Consider the following 17,127-nt stretch of genomic DNA (forward strand, 5'->3'; position numbering starts at 1 on the left):
TTGTCAGAAAAAGTCCTCTGTCTGAAATGGTTCATTTAGTTGCCTCATACAAGGATGTGTTTACTGTATTCACTGTTACAGTTAAAAGCAGACACAGCGCTTGTTCAGAGTGGCTGAGTCGCGTAGGAGTTCTAGGCTGTTTGTAAATATTCCTGTACATTCAAAAACATAAATGAGCCCAAAAAGATTTTTGTTTATTTACGGTCAGCGATGGAATGTTCTTTCATGGTTTTGGTATCAGTCTTTGAGAACGTTTCTAATGTTACTACCTTGAAACACACTCGGAATTTGGAAGCCTTATATTCATATATTCATATATATATATATATATATATTCATATATATATATATACACACACACATACACACACACATCATTTATATTTATATATGTAAAGCTGCATATCGCTGCTGTTAGAAGAAAACCTTGTATCTCCATTTTTGTCATTTTCCAGTTTTTGACATAATTTGAAAATACCTGTTGCTCTTTACATTCTATGTAAATTTCATGATGAATGGTCTAAAAGAAACGACCCAAAATGACTTGGAAAAAAGCCTGGTTCCATTGACTTACATTAAAAGTGAAGTGTGTTTTTCCCTTCTCCTGTAAAGTTACCACACTGGAGATACGAGATTTTCTTCCGACAACAGCGAAATGTGATAAACAAAACCTGAAACTTGAACATGTGGAGGACAGACACTCACTTTGGCGTCGATCTTCTTGAACGCAGGATCATCTTCATCCACCTCAAAATAAATCTCAGTGGTGGTGATGGAGAGCGTTCCCCTGGCGACGATCACAGGCGCCACCAGCTGGGCCGGTGTGCTCAGAACTACGGGACCTGAGAGAGACCAGGCCATTTATCACGATGCTACAAATCTCCTTCTCTACAGCGCTCAGATTGAGTGATGTTACACTGATTCGAACAGACTACATCGTCAGTAAAGTGATTCTGTTTCCTAATCAAACACGATTGTTAATTACACTGCACGTTACAAAGAAACATCAAGAAATAGTTCATTAATTTGATCAAATAAAGATCAAATTAGCAGAGTATGTTATACACAGTCAGTCGCTGAATAGGGTTGATGAGTCTGGCTGCTGTGCAGCCGATAATTAGTTCATTTAGTGAATCAGCTTTTGAGTGGCGAGTGTCTCATCAGCAGCAGCTGTGGAGCTGTGGAGGAAGCCTTTCTACACTCTACTGCAGACTCAAGAGCAATTTCCACCCAAAAAGCTTCTCGCTTCTTGTGCTTGTTAGAGTACCCATGGATTTTAGGAGGAAACTTGCCTCTGGAGGTAAATACTCTGGGTCGAAAAGACACTAGAAATAAAGTACATTTACAAACATTAACACCAACAACACAACACAAAAAACACATGTGCAGCTGACATTGGGAGCTACTGTTCTACACTGAAGTGGAAATGGTGGTGATGGGCACAAACACTCTAATGTGCTGCTCTGGGATCAGCCTCACTGTTTCTCTTTAAACTGTTGAAGCAGAACTCAGAACTGAAGTCCTAAATCAGTGCTAAAAACATTCCTGCTCCCCAAATTAGGTGAGATACCTGCAAGATTGTCGAGCTCCTTCTCCTGCAGCAGACTGACCGCATCATCATCTCCCTCCAGCATCAGCTCTGTCTCTGGGTTCTGACTGACCACTGACTGGCTCCGGAACGTCTTCTTCGACTTCTTGTTCTCCTCTTCCTCAGGAGCTGCGGACGCAGTGAAGAATTGCCTCCGGTCAAAATCATCAGTGCAATTTGTGTGTGAAATACAGCAGTATTATTGTTTTATTATTATTATTATTATTATTATATAATTTAACGTGGTTTACACTGAGGCAAATATCTGGACAGTGCTTTAAACGAGAAGGTGCACTCTCAGCCTGACATGCACCGCCAGCCTATTGATGACGTCAGTGCCGCTCTGCCACCAGTGTTTTTATTGGTTTTATGAGGAAGAACAGTGAACCACGAACTGCTGGGCAACAAGAGTTACACTGAATGTATCTTAACGCTGCCATACTGATAATAAGGTAATTAAATATGGAAACTTTCAAAACAAAACCACAACGATAAAACATGAATGTCGGGTTTATTCGTCTAAAAAACAAAAAGGCTACTGAAACCCAAGAAAGCCAAGCTGAAGACGATCAGAACTTTTAGGAGTAAAACCTGATGGTTTTACTTCCTAACAGGAATTGGCTTGATGGTTGCCATTAGAGGCCATTAGGAAACGATCAAATGTATGTGGAATCAGTCAAAACACCTGATTAAATGATCAGAATCCTTTACACTGTGATATCAACCCATCAGGACAACACAGAAGACCATTAGCCACTACTGAAAACCACCAGGAACCAACAGGCACTTACTGGATTCTATGACTTTTTCAGCAGGGAGGTACATTAAATGGAATTTTCTCGCTGCGTTATGGACGAAAAACAGATGAAGTGATGATGTCGCTGAGTAGAAGCAGCCAAACGTTAATGTGCCGTTGAGCTGCTTCAGCCGCTGTGGCGGAGAGCGCATCTGCACTGGACACTGTCTGCAGCCAGACTCTATTGCTTTAAACTGTTTTCTAACAGGAAGTGGGTTTTACGTCGGGGGGGTGGGGGGGGTGGGGGTGTTCGTGCTCAGTCCACACGTGTTATTTGTAGCTACTGTTGTGAGATTGGACAACACAGAACATTAATAAAAGCCCTGTTCACCCTGAGGACAGCTGAGGTGAGCTTTCTTTGGAGTCGCCACATAACACTGAGTGTGTTTACATGCACTTAATAATCCGATAACTGCGGGAAATCAGATTTTGTCAGTAATCCGATCAACACATTTACATGCATTTGAGTAATCAGATAATGGGGAAACTCCAGGTCTACATGAGTCAGGCAATAATTGGATTTCTGCTTTGCAACCAGCCAATAAACTCACAGAAGACGACGTGACGTAAACATAATGTAAAACTCAAACTTCATGGCGTAAGTAAGAGTTTACATGCACTGAGAAATCAGATTACTGAGCTAAAATCCAGCCTCTTTATCGGATTTCTTAATCAGATCAGAGTGTGGTGTTTACATGACCATTTGAATAACGTGATAACGGCAGAAATCCGATTATGATCGGATTATTGAGTGCATGTAAACACACTCAGTGAGTGTCCAGTTAAAACGTTACACTTCTGAGCTGGACTATGCTGTTAGAGCTATTTGAAACTAGACTTATAGGAACTGTCAACAAATTTAATTGCATGCAAATGTTAAGGACACTCCGTCCAGACTAGGAAGAAACACTACTGATGTAGTAGCTCGGAAAGAAACTTTGGGGTGGATTTTTGGGGGCCGTACAGGAAGAATAAAGTAGGAGTGTACACTCTCTCAGGAGTGTAAAAATATAGACCTGCCACCACATATGCTAATAATAATAGGGTTACATCTCTGCCTTCTACCCTGTAGACTGGGGTTCAATGCCCCACCTGGGTAACCAACATACACTATACCAATAAGAGTCCTTGGGTAACACTAACACTACCTTCACCTACCTGTGTAAAATGTAAAACTCTGGATAAGAGCGTCTGCCAAATGCCGTAAATGTAAACTTGTTGAGGTCTTTACAAAGTGATGATTCACACAAATGTCTACAGTCACCCAGAATCACGTGTGGAGTCAAGAAAACATGCATTTCCTCTAGAAAGTGTAAAAATAAGAGCAAAAACTGGTTCTCTAGCTGTTAGCATACATGCTAATAGTGCTAGTACCCTGATAGCAAGAGGATATGGGCCACTGTCGGCCCACTGAGGGCAGAGCTGGTGGTCCACTGGCCTTTTGCTCAGCGTTTTCTGGCTGGCCCACCAGTGTTTAAGCAGAGTATTAGACGAAATTCCACTTATCATCGCTCATTTTCCACCTGCAGTCCAGTTTGCTTAGTTTTCTTCCTTCCTTCCTTTAGTTATACCTTGTAAATTACCATTACCGCAACACCATTTTCTATAAATCATTTTATTTTGGGCCTTTTTTTCTAAAATAAAAGTCCCTGCGCATTGAAAATCTGTTCTAGGAGATTAAAAACTACTTATAGCTGTATGCAGGACAGTAATCTGGGTGGTCCGAGGGTGGACCAGCAGTGGCAAACAGTCAGCGGGGTTCTGACCTTCTCAGGCCAGTGGAGCGATATATGCTGCTATCTGGGTTCTAAAGGTTCAGCGCTAGCTGACAGTAGATTGGTGAGCTCTTTACATGAGTGACCACTCACACAGATGTGCAGAGTCACTCAGAATGATGTGTAAAATGCTAAATGCACAGTTTATCTTGAGAACGTAAAAACAGTAGAAACAGCTTGTTCTCTAGCTGCTAGCATTTATGCTAACAGCACTAGCATTTTAGCTTCTGAGCCGGCTAACGTTACTTTGGCAAATGTAAGTAACTATAAAGTAAAAAAATCTAAAAATAGCAAACAACACATCAAAATATTAATCCAGTTAACATCCAGTTGGTCATGGAGGCCCAGTGCTTCGTCTTCTCACAGGGTACAGCTAAAAATAAACAAAGGTGCTCACAGAGCAGCGTAAAGAAGAAAGTCCAACTGAAATCAGACTCAGCTCGAACTCGAACAGAACTACTCACTGCTGTGTTATTTCACTTGTTATTGGGTCACTGCTGTCATAAGACTACGCTGGCGCTTTAGGGCCACTGTTAATAAAAATTAAAATAGTAGACTTCGAGGATAAAGTCGTAGAATTACGACACTAAAGTGGCATTAATACCAGGGAAGGTCAATATTGTGGCCAAAGGCTTTGCGAAGGGAAGCGGCACCTCCTCGTGTTAAATGAGGGGCGGTGAGTTGGTGGAGTTCTACTTTCATATCGATTCACCCATAAAGAAACACTCAGTCTGCCTGTCTCTCCTGCACATCAGCACCAGCCTGTTATTAGTATAAGAACCGGCTGAAACGGCTGAGCAGGAAACTGTGTTTATCTAGAATAAAGAGCCAGACGGACTCGGAGGAAACTGTCTGTCTGCGTTGTTGAAGGAGAATCTCAGGCAGGGTCGTCTACACGGCTATCGGGGGCTCCATCTCCCCCCATTCAAAGAGGGCATGAAGTTTCACAGACAGTGAGAATGATGATCAGAATGATCCACAGAGAGACAGGAGTGAGTGGAGCTCCGGCGCCAGTACAGCAACCGAGACCCCAACGCGTTATGGCAGCCCTCCTACAGTACAGCAACCGAGACCCGAACGCGTTATGGCAGCCCCCCTACAGTACAGCAACCGAGACCCGAACGCGTTATGGCAGCCCCCCTACAGTACAGCAACCGAGACCCCAACACGTTATGGCAGCCCCCCTACAGTACAGCAACCGAGACCCCAACACGTTATGGCAGCCCCCCTACAGTACAGCAACTGAGACCCGAACGCGTTATGGCAGCCCCCCTACAGTACAGCAACCGAGACCCCAACACGTTATGGCAGCCCCCCTACAGTACAGCAACCGAGACCCCAACACGTTATGGCAGCCCCCCTACAGTACAGCAACTGAGACCCCAACGTGTTATGGCAGCCCCCCCTACAGTACAGCAACTGAGACCCCAACACGTTATGGCAGCCCCCCTACAGTACAGCAACCGAGACCCCAACACGTTATGGCAGCCCCCCTACAGTACAGCAACTGAGACCCCAACACGTTATGGCAGCCCCCTACAGTACAGCAACTGAGACCCCAACACGTTATGGCAGCCCCCCTACAGTACAGCAACCGAGACCCCAACACGTTATGGCAGCCCCCCTATAGTACAGCAACCGAGACCCCAACACGTTATGGCAGCCCCCCTATAGTTAACACTTAATCCTCGAAATATTACGACTTTTGTCTCAAAGTCTACTGGTTGTATTTTTATTAACAGTGGCCCTAAAACACCGTCATATAAGACCCATGATGTGGGTCAATGAATGTTTCTGCTTACTTTCATTACTTTATCTTACACCAGTAGTGTTGAGAGTGTCTGAGGGCTACACCGTCACCTGCTGCTTGCCTCCGTGGGTGCTTGTGCATGGGTGTTTCAAAAATGGGCATCAGTCAGTCAGTCAGTCAGTCAGTCAACAACAATTTGACAATTATGTGTTATCATTTCTTATGTGGTTTTACCAGCACTCCATAAAGCTTATCAAATCTCACAACAGTTGCTAGGAAACAGAGCATTTGTGAGCACAGACAGCTCAGCTGCCAGTGAAAGTGATGTGTGTTTGTATTTGACAGCTTTGGTTCTGTAACATTTTTGCCAGCTGTGCTGAGCAGAATTACTGGAGCATAAATAATATACTCTCAGGGTAGTTTCCACTACTTTACTAGTAGATCTATGAAAAGCATCTATAGTTTTAAAGTGAGAACAGCTAAATAAAGCCACTGACCATAATCCTCCAGAGACTTGAGTGACACATCTGAGTGGGTGGAGCCAAAAGCATTGCGTACAAATCTCCGCCTCCTGCGCAGGTCGTCCTCCCAGTAGTCCAAGCGCCAGAAATCATGCAGCTGGCTGTGAAGGAGCAGCGAGGTGGGCACAGGTTACAGGAGAACACTTTCTTAAAATAGAATTTAATAATCTTTCACCCTCAAGTGAGCTGTAACCACTTTTTTCATAAGTGTCTTTTCATGTTTTATTCTGATCCAGGTGATTTCATCACTGATATTCCCAGTTTACCAGTATGATGGACACAGAGGCTCATATCTACACACTGATAAACATCATTATGAAGGCCCTAATATCCTTTTATTCATTTTGCAGCAAATTAAAGCAGCTCCAGAAGCACCTCCTTCAACTGAGATGAGTCACATCATCTCCCAGTACTGCTTTACAGGCTTTTAATGGCTGTGTTAGCGTGTACCTCTGTGACATGGTGCCCCACGCTCCATGTTTATTGGTCAGGATGTTGAGGATCTTCTGTTTCAGCTGGTTGGCGGTCACATGGTCTCTGTGCTTGGCAGCACTGATCAGGTGATCGCACATCTTTTCTTCCTCTCTCCGATCCGCAGCATACTGAGCGCAGTTCGACTAAGGGAGGCAGAGCGGGATCAGAACAGAGTCAGTGCAGCTGTGGACTGCGGCTCATTAAAGCCATAATCCTTACAAGTGTGAGATGGCACTGATAACGAAAGTATGATATAAATTTATTAAAATTTTCAATACCACATTTGAGCTTGTGGGTAGACGAAGAGAAAAAGATGAAGAATATAAACTGAATAACTATCTAACTAAATCTGCCACTAAAATGGTGTATTTTGCAGATTTTAGTGCATAGTTTCTGTTCATTTGCTGAGTTTAGCATATTGGAAAATTAAATAAAATAAAAAGTAGGACATAACATTTGCACAGGCCCCAATTTGTGTTCCCTAATATCTTAAATTATGCACAAAAAAAGCATTAAAATGCGCAGAAGTGCTTTTTTAATGTGTTCTTATTTTCACAGAGAAAATCAGTTTGTCCTGGGGGTATTCAAACTTTTGCACACAACTGTTATCCATTAATGTAAATAATTATATAATGTATATAAACATAGATGTAATTCAAAATGTCATTTATGTAATAACAGTCAGGAGCTGGAAACGTGTGTGATACATAAACATGGAGCAAAAGACAGAATCAGAGTCAGAGAGACAGACATACTGCACAGTACAGTTAGTGCCTGTACAGATACAGACGCGTCTGCTGACCTCGAACTCGGCATGTTTGTGGACGTCCTCGGCTCTCTGTCTGTTCAGGATGAACTCCGCCTCGTTGGCTACTCGAACAATGTGGTCCTTCATGGCGTGGCACAAAAGCCTGAAACGCACACACACCACGGTCAGACAGCGGGAACAACACAGCACAGCTCACAGAGACCATGCATTTCAAACTTATATGATTCCTAAAAAATTCTGACGAATTTTTTCAGTAGTGTGTATGATCTTTAAAAATGGTCAATGATCTGGACTCAAATTTCTAAAACTAATCAGTGACTATGAACCATTTCTGCACTTACTGGTAAACAGTTAGAGACTGTAGGTTATAATGTGTGACAGCCATTCTTTAGTCCACGACTGGCCAAAGTGGGGGCTGGGGGGTAAAGCTGGCCCAAAATTTGCCCACCCTCCACTCCCTCAGTCAATGAGAAAGCATGTACAGTCATATGCAAAAATTCAGGCGCCCCTGGTCAAATGACATGCTTTGTTGATTTAATTGATGAAGTTAAAATAAAAGTACACATCCTCCACAGAAACACATTTCTGCACATTTTAATACACAATAACTTTTTTTTTGCTGAATTTAATATATTGGCACATTATATATTTTCTGTTTTCCCAACATATTGAACTCAGCAAATAAATAGAAATATGAAAATATACAAATAAATAGAAACAGAAAATATGCAGAAAATGCCATATTTATTAAGTGTGTTCTCTGTAAAGACTGTCCCCTTATTTTCACTTGGAAAATCAACAAAGCATGTTATTTAGACATGAGGTGTTCAAACTTTTACATATGAAAAATTTGCAGCTCCTTGCTTTTGTGAAGTACTTATAGTAATAAAATAAATGGTGTCATGTTATAAAATAAAACACACACACACACATATATATATATATATATATATATATGACCCTTGACACCACACAATTCCCCCTGACTGCAACGCAGATCTAACAACACAAATGGGTCAGACCAAACGGCCTCAGAGAAAACTGTGAAAATGTTAAACTGGCATTTATATCGAGATAGACAATAGTTTTCTAAGTTATGTGACCCAGTCTGTGCTCGACCAGGCCTGCGTTTGGTCTGATATCTTTTCTCTGAGGCCGTTTGGTCTGATGTTCAGTTACACCAGATCTGAGTCATGACGGTGGTTTTTCCCGAGACTCAAAGTCGTTTAGCTTGAGGAATGATGCCGTTCTGACTCTGAGGTCTGAGGATGTCCTAAAATGGACCCCGTAGCCCCGCCTAGTGCTAATTAACAAATATTTGCATGTTTGGCAAATTGACAATGAAAAAGCAAAGTGGGAAATGAGAAGTAAATTTCCAGCAGGTGGCGCTGATGTTCGTTTGCATTTGCCTTTTTATTCTGACACTTACTGTGCGTCTGAAAACGATCACAAACTGTGACTTTGCTGTTAATTAGAATGTAAACATTGCATTTTGATTTTAGTTCTGCATTTCATGAAGAAAAGCCAAAGAGAAGCTTGGATTTTCTTTTCTCTGTTAGCTTTTCATTTTAGATTTGGCCATGAAAAACTAGAATAACGACTAAAATGAAACGACAAATAGATGTTTTAAATTTTTTTTTTTTTTTGTCACATTACTTGTGCTCATGTGAAAAATGAAATTGCACATGTAGGTATTTCATTTCATTTTCAATTTTGGCAGGATATTTACACAGATGTTTGGAAAAAGAAATGGCAAAAAGAGGTTTGCATTTACATTTTATTGTTTTAATTTCTTTTTTGGCTGGATTTGCCTCCCATACTGTGGTCAGATGCTGACCAAAGATAAATGGAGTAGAGATTGGCTAAAAAACTGTTTATGGAAGCAGACGATCAGCTAACAGAGTGCAGGCTGAGTGTACATACATTTCTACATTAGTCACAAACACTGTGTTCTTACCTGCCCTCGTTAATGAGCTCAATGAAGGCAAGTCCTGCATTCTTCTGAATGGAGTTCTGCCACTCCTGAAACACCAAACAGACAAAGAAAAGCATTTTGAAATTAATGTCATCATATCCATAATTCACTTTCAATGGGAAATTCTCACAATTTAAGAAGATCTGAATAAATAAGATGTTACGATGTAAACAAAGTCATTCAGTGATGTGAAGTGCTTCACTCCAGAAAACCTGCCGGAACTGTTCGCAGAGGCAGTGATAGGAACCAAACATCCGAAGTGTTTACTGCCTCTAAAAGCTCCTTTGGAAAGGAATGTTAGCATGAAACGGGTATGAATGCGCTGCCTGATGCCAGAGGCATTGTTTTATAAAAGGTTTTTAGTCTAAAACATATTTTTAAATCACATTCATGGCAGAGAGGAGGTCGATGGCAAAGCAGTGCCCAAAGAAAATGAATTTTACCCAAAGGAAACTATTTTATGTTTATCAGCGTTACATCTACAAACTGAGAAGGCGTGAGTCAGTACACGCCTCGCTTTGGGAAGCAAATAAGACGTCTATATTTGTGTTGTACACATTGAGGCCTCTGGTTCCCATCAACACCACTGTAAAGAAATCTAAGCTGATCAGCTTCTCTTCAATAACCCATTTCACATCAAACCACCGAGTTTGTTTACATGTCAGCGATTGAACTATGCAGACATGCTGAGAGATCTGTGGGATTCTACTTTAAACAAAGAGTTTCTGATTGTTGGCTCCTATTATGAGTTTAGACGTCTGAGTTAAATGCATTAAAACATTCTCTGTGCAATGAACTCCACATTACAGATGTGGCAGCAGACAGAGGTTATGTCTTAAAGGGATGAACAGAGGTTTGAAAATGGTGAGGTGAAATGAATTTTGACTACTTTTGGTACATGAAATCATAGAGATGCCACAAGTAGACTTCACAGAATGAAATAAAAGACAATAATTAAATGAATGCAGGATATGGGCCCTTTAACAGTTATAGCCGTGTTAAACTACGGCCCAGTCCCATTTCACCCCTCGCCCCTACCACTGAGCCCTTAGCCCTCTGTTTTGCGTGTTCACGTCTAGGGGTAGGGTGTCCCGATTCTTGTTGAAATAGAGGGGTAGGGTGAAGTGTTGGGGCTACATGACCCTCCAAACAGAGGTTTTTCAGAGACTCCAAACAGAGAGTTATGAGAAAAAAAGAAAAACTAGCAAGATGGAGAACAAGAGACCAAAGAAACCCACAAATGTGAGAATTTTCTCCTTTAAAAATTACGATAACCACCATATTATCTTAGTTTAATGTTGTTTCAGTGTGTTATGGTCGTTTTCTTCATAACAAGCATAAGAAAATCACTAATAGAATGCTAATGTCTCGGTAGCTAGCTATAGCTGACTTTCCCGTTCCACCTTAAATAGTCCAGCAGTTCTGACGCCTGAAGCGCCAGAATGTAACTGCTGCTCCATTTAAGGTGGAACGGGAAAATCTGAACAAGAATGTGGTGAATATCTGACTTCAGCTTCATATCTCTGAAGAATTAGGGGTGGTGATAATAAATAATTGCCCCCCTCTTTGAAGGCATATGATGCCCTAAATGTAACTAAAGCCCAGCAGTGAGGAGCTGAACTTCTGAACTGCAGACTGGCAGGGTCGCCTTGTTTTTTTCCCATTTCCCATTTCGTAGGGGAAGATTTTAACCACTGGGGTGACACTCGAAAACAAGGGGTAGGGGTAAAAAGTAGAAATGGGACTGGGCCTATGTGTCCCCAAAGAGGGAGAACAGATACATTTACGCTGGTTTTGATTACGTTTCATAAACTAGAAAGACAAAACATCTGCAGTTTGGAAGAAGCTGCAATAAGACCTTAGTAATGTGCTATAAGATAGCAGACGTATCAATAATCTGTCCTATTGGCTGTTGGCCAGCTTCACATCAGAAGTGTGGGGGGTGGGGAGGTGGGGGCAGGATGCACTTAGCCTGAGCTGCTGATGGTTCTAGAAGGACACATCAGAGGAAGCTCCAGTTACCACCCTCTTCCTGCAGATCAATATTTTAGGTTCGGTTTCGTCCCCTGAGCCCCTAATGGAGGACCAATGTGGAGCCAGCGTAACACTATCTGAGCTGATGGGGGGATGAGGGCAGACAGAATGACGGGAAAACAAGGGAAGAAGGGAGAGGACAGGGAGAGGGCACCAAGGGTGGGATGCTCTAAACTTCTAGTACTGAGCCAACAGCAAAGACCAGACGTGGACAGCTAGGAGAAGTGGAATGTAGAGGCTCATCTATGGGAGGCTTATTCAAAGAGTCATTAAGTATTATATTTTGTCCCATTCAGATCGTTTGACGTTTAAGGTTTGATATCAGTAAAGAACTTCTAGACAAACTGGAAGAACTCCTTTGACTGCACAGCACAATATGGAGGACAAGGGAATCTGTCTAAGGTAAGCAAAGACGTCATTTTGCATTTTGACAAAGCATTTTTCCAAAATAATAGTTTCCAAAATAGCTACTTTACAGAAAAAGGCAAAAACATAACTTTTAATGGTATATATATATATATATATATACACACACACACACACACACACACACACACACACACACACACACACAAACACCACTGCTGTCGGAAGAAAACCTTGTATATCCATTTTTTGTCGTTTTTCAGTTTTTGACATAATTTGAAAATTCCTGTTGCTCTTTACATTGTGTGTGAATTTCATGATGAATGGACCGAAAGAAACGACCCAAAATGACTTGGAAAGAATTCTGGTTCCATTGATCCATTGACTTACATTAAAAGTAAAGTAGGTTTTTTCCTTCTCCTGTAAAGTCTCCATTTTTGACATACAAGGTTTTGTTCAGATAACAACGATATATATATATATATATATATATATAATATATATATATATATATATAAATAAACACGTATGTATGTGTCTCTGTATGTGTGTATATACACATCCAAAAACAACAACTATTTCCATTTTTTGCAATTTCTAATTTAAAAGTAAAGAATGTTTTTGCCTTCATCAATAAAACTACGATTGTAGAGATACAGTTTTGGACAGTGATGATATGTCGCCAGTTTCATCCAATGATAAAACATTTATCTCCATTTTTTTGCGATTTTTTGCTTTACGCCATGTGAAAATGTCATTATGATTGGACCAACAGAAACGCTCCAAAATTGCTTAGTATAAAACTCTTTCCATTTACTTACATTGAAAGCAAAGAACACACCTGACAATATATATATAATATGTATATGTAATGAATTATTGTAATATGCTCACCTCTGGCAAACTGAATAACAACTGAAGAAGTAAACTAAGCGCTGATATTTAGACTCTCAGACTTTTCTAAAACGTAATGATCACTTATGTTTATGTTTTATGTATACTTTGAAAGTTTGATGACTCTATAAAACGACCATTCATGTAGAGCTGGTTAAAAGCAGCAGCCATTAGAACAGGCTGTGAGAATGATCTGTGATTGTGTAAGCATTAGCAAATACAACAGGACCTGCAGAGGGACGATGGTGGAGAAATGAAAGGCTGTTGTGATGGCAAAACATTTAACTCAAAATCAGTTCTGACATTTTCATAACATCATAGGTGTCAGCCCATCTGATTTTCCCATATAAACACAGTTTTGTCTCTGTTTTCGTCGTGTACAGCAGTGTAAGGCTGAGACACGGGAAATCTAGTCTAATAAACTCTGGCTAATAATTCTGTCGCTCAGATTTGTTTTCACTTTGTTTTTTTCTTTCAGTCTTATTATTAAAAAGTCTTCTGATTGCGCTGCGGGTGGTGGGAGCACAGTCATACTGATTTATGTGAAACTCTTTTCTCATGTGAGAAATGGGTCAAGACATCTCGGCGTCGCTCGCCAGAATTAAATGAAAAATGGGTGGTACTGTAATCTGGAGTGTGACTTAAAATGCATTAGCAATATATTTACTCCTCGAGCTCAACTTACAGATGATACTACATCATCAGAGTTCATTACAGAACACAGCCTGATCCTCTCTCCCTCTCTCTCCCTCTCTCTCCCTCTCTCTCTCTGACTGCCTCTGTGTTTGTAGGTGTCTTTATCTGTGTGAGAGGCTGTTTACCTGTTTACTTTAAATGCAAAATGAAGTAAAAATACATTTCTGATTCTGTATGAAGAAATTAGTACGATTACCAGAGAATCAGTAAAGAAAACCAACACTGGATGAGCTGCTGCTGCTGCTGTTACTGAGTTTAATGGTAGAGATGTTCTATATGGGGATCAGTGAATTTGTACAGTTTGAAAGCTGTGAAGCTCTACTGCCTCTAGAGGTTGACACCTGTGTAACATTCTCAGTAAATCTGTCTTTACTGAGCACGTTCAGCCATTTTGTAAAGTTGTGTGCATGTACAGTTGTGTGCAAAAGTTTGAGCACCCCCAGTCAAACGACATTTTGTCGACCTAAGTGAGGGGTCGGCAACGCAAATGTTTACAAGAGCCATTTTGTCACCTTGGGAGCCACAACATTTCATGTCCATTTTATTGAAGTAACGTTTCACCATCTTGGCTGTAAATATGTCTCAGTACATGCTAACGTCCTGGTATAGGCTAAAAATAATACAATATAAACAGAAATGCAGACTCACTTTGCTCTGCTTTAAGCTTTAGCTCAGCTATAGCTGCTTTTCTCGCATCTCCAGCAGGAAACTTTTCCTCAAAAGGAGAACAGTTTCTTGTAAAACGTCTCTTAACGTTTGACTTTTTACGAAGCTGAAGTCGCTTCTCATTCGCCAGCTCCTTGTTCTTCAGAATGTAGCCAACTATGTAGTCAACTGCTGCACCATTTAAGGAGGAACATGAAAATTCAGACTTCAGCTTTGACTTTTTAGTGTTTGTCAGTTTCTCATTGCAGATTAAACGTATAAGGAAACCAGCTCAGTGATTATAAATGCAAATAAGTCTCCAAATTGTTGATGTTGATCTTAAATCTTTTTCTTAGCTTTTTTGTTAGCTGCTAGCTAGGCGAGATTGTTATCTTGCTGTGGCTAGCGTTGCTATGGTGACCAGCAGTCTGCGCTGATCTTCAGGGTTAAAGGGTGAATCAGCAGTTCTACATTAACTCCAGAGTTTAAGACCGTTTATTGTTAAACTGTGTTGAACGATCAGCAGAGCTTTATTTTACTGTAAAGGAGGATTATTTTATTTTTACCTACAAATCTGATTCTGCTGTGGAGCCACAACAGGACAGTAAAAGAGCCCCATGTTGCCGACCCCTGATCTAAGTGAAACTAAGTTAACACATCCTCAGCAGAGAAAACACATATTTGTTAAGTTTAACTTACTGGAAAAAAAGCCATATAGGGGTGTATCGGTACGTGTATTTGTCCCGACCCATCACGGTAAACGTTGTGGTTGGGTGCGTGCAGTCGTAAGGAGAATATAAGGTATATGTGAAGACTGAAGAACGTAATGCGGAGCATGGAAGCTCGAGTTCTACTCAGAAACCTTAAGCTGTAAACCGTTAACAAATCAGCAGCTGGAACTAGTCCCAAATGATCTGCAGCTGCATCCTAACTCCTGACCCCTGATCAGCTGTGAGGCCGAGTTTGATGAAGGCAGTTATCAAGGCAGATAAAAAGAGAGGGAATTTCTTAAAAAAACATAGCTGAAATTAAACAAATCAGTGAGACTTCTCCCTCTCCTCAGCCTGCGGTACTTTTTGTGCCTATGAGGAGATTCAGCACAAAGCCTTTCACATTTTGCTGTGTTTTCTCTGCTCCTTACCACAAAATCACTACTGAACCGGATACATTAGTGACTTTCCCTACTGAGTGCAGCACAGGCTGTACCAACTGAAGTCACCCCAGGAGAGACTATATGATACTTGGTGGAACAAACTGTAACTTGCAAAATTAATGAAATGAAACCTAGGCTTGCGCATTTGGGCGATTTGTTGCTTATTTCCAGTTGTACTGAACCATGATGTCCAAACTGTGTTGTAAACCGGACTGTGATGTCTGTGCTCCGGTACAGCCCTAGTGCTATAACTTTTGCTCAGGTCATATTTATATTTATATTATTTATTTATTTTTTACCCCACTATGTTAAATTCAGCAAATAAACAGTGATTGTGATTTAAATGTGCATTCTCCATACAGGATGTGTAATAATAAATAATAATAAATCAACATAATTTGAGTAGGGACACCCACAATATTGCATATGACTGTATTTGTACACTCCTAGAATCAACTCAACTGAGGCTGCTCTGTTAGGACTGATTTATGTGTAAACATACATAGACACATAGATGTATATCGTCGCTGCCCAGGCAAAATCTTGTTTCTCCAAAATGGAAACTTCCTCAAATTTAATGAGCATTAATATAATGAGATTTTATTCCAGGTTAAGTTGGAACATCTATTGGTCCTCTCATTATGAAAGTTATGTGTGTCTGATATGACGGAGTCTGTATGTAGCTGAATGATTGTGAGTGACAGTCTCACCTGTGAACACAGCAGCATCACCAGCTCCACTACTGATGTGCTGGACTTCATACACACCAAACCTGCAGTGGAACAGAGCCGAGAAACATATTAACACACACGCACATGTAACCACCTACCGCACACACAGACTTCATGAAAAGCTACCGGTCTTTAGCATGCAATACTACACTACATGGCCAAAAGTATGTGGACACTCCTCCTAGTTATTGAGTTCAAGTGTTTCAGCCACACGCATTGCTAACAGGTGTATAAAATCAAACACATAGCCAGGCAATCTACACAGACAAACACTGGCAGTAGAACTGTGGCACTGTCAGAGAATGGCATCTTTGCCACAAGTAAGTGAAACTTCTTCCTGCTCGATCTGCCTCGGGCAACTGTAAGTGCTATTATTGTGAAACGGAAGCGTACAGGAGCAACAGCTCAGGCATGAAGCAGTAGACCACGCAAACCCAGGGTGCGGAGGCCCATTTCTGAAGCACACAGCGCATAAAAAAAGAAATCATCAGCCTCTGGAAGCAACATCAGCACAAGAACTGCGTGTTAGGAAATGGGTTTCCGTGGCAGAGCAGCTACACATAAGCCTAAGATGCCAAGCGTTGACTAGAGTGGGGTAAAGCACGGCGCTACGGGATTCTGGAGCAGTGGACGCGTGTTCTCTGGAGTGATGAATCACGCTTCCCTATCTGGCAGTCTGATAGACAGATCTGGGTTCGGTGGATGCCAGGAGAACGCTACCTACCTACCACAATGCCAACAGTAACGTCTGCGGTCAGCCACTTTGTTCCAGTGAAGGGTAAAGTTAATGCTACAGCATACAAAGACAATTTGGACACGTATTTGCCTCCAACTTGTGGAAATGGTTTGGAAGAGGCCCTTTCCTAGTCTAATTTGTGCTCCTGTGCAGAAAGCGAGATCCATAAAGACTTGGCTTGATGATTTTGGTGTGGAGGAACTCCAGTGGCCTGCAGGGCCCTG

General features: G+C 41.3%; 1 protein-coding gene across 1 annotated transcript in view; it reads right to left on the reverse strand.

The window, feature by feature from the left end:
- The window catches only part of nbeaa (neurobeachin a), a 199,846-nt gene that overhangs the window by 24,185 nt on the left and 158,534 nt on the right, over nt 1–17,127 (reverse strand). The window contains exons 33-39 of the mRNA XM_036594648.1: nt 16,147–16,208; nt 9,631–9,695; nt 7,707–7,815; nt 6,881–7,047; nt 6,407–6,531; nt 1,571–1,717; nt 706–842 (exon numbers count right to left, since the gene is read on the reverse strand). Coding sequence (XP_036450541.1) covers nt 706–842; nt 1,571–1,717; nt 6,407–6,531; nt 6,881–7,047; nt 7,707–7,815; nt 9,631–9,695; nt 16,147–16,208 — 812 coding nt within the window. The remainder of the gene's footprint in view (nt 1–705; nt 843–1,570; nt 1,718–6,406; nt 6,532–6,880; nt 7,048–7,706; nt 7,816–9,630; nt 9,696–16,146; nt 16,209–17,127) is intronic.

The sequence above is a fragment of the Colossoma macropomum genome, unplaced genomic scaffold, assembly GCF_904425465.1.
Source record: "Colossoma macropomum unplaced genomic scaffold, Colossoma_macropomum, whole genome shotgun sequence".
In the NCBI taxonomy this organism is placed as follows: Eukaryota; Metazoa; Chordata; class Actinopteri; order Characiformes; family Serrasalmidae; genus Colossoma; species Colossoma macropomum.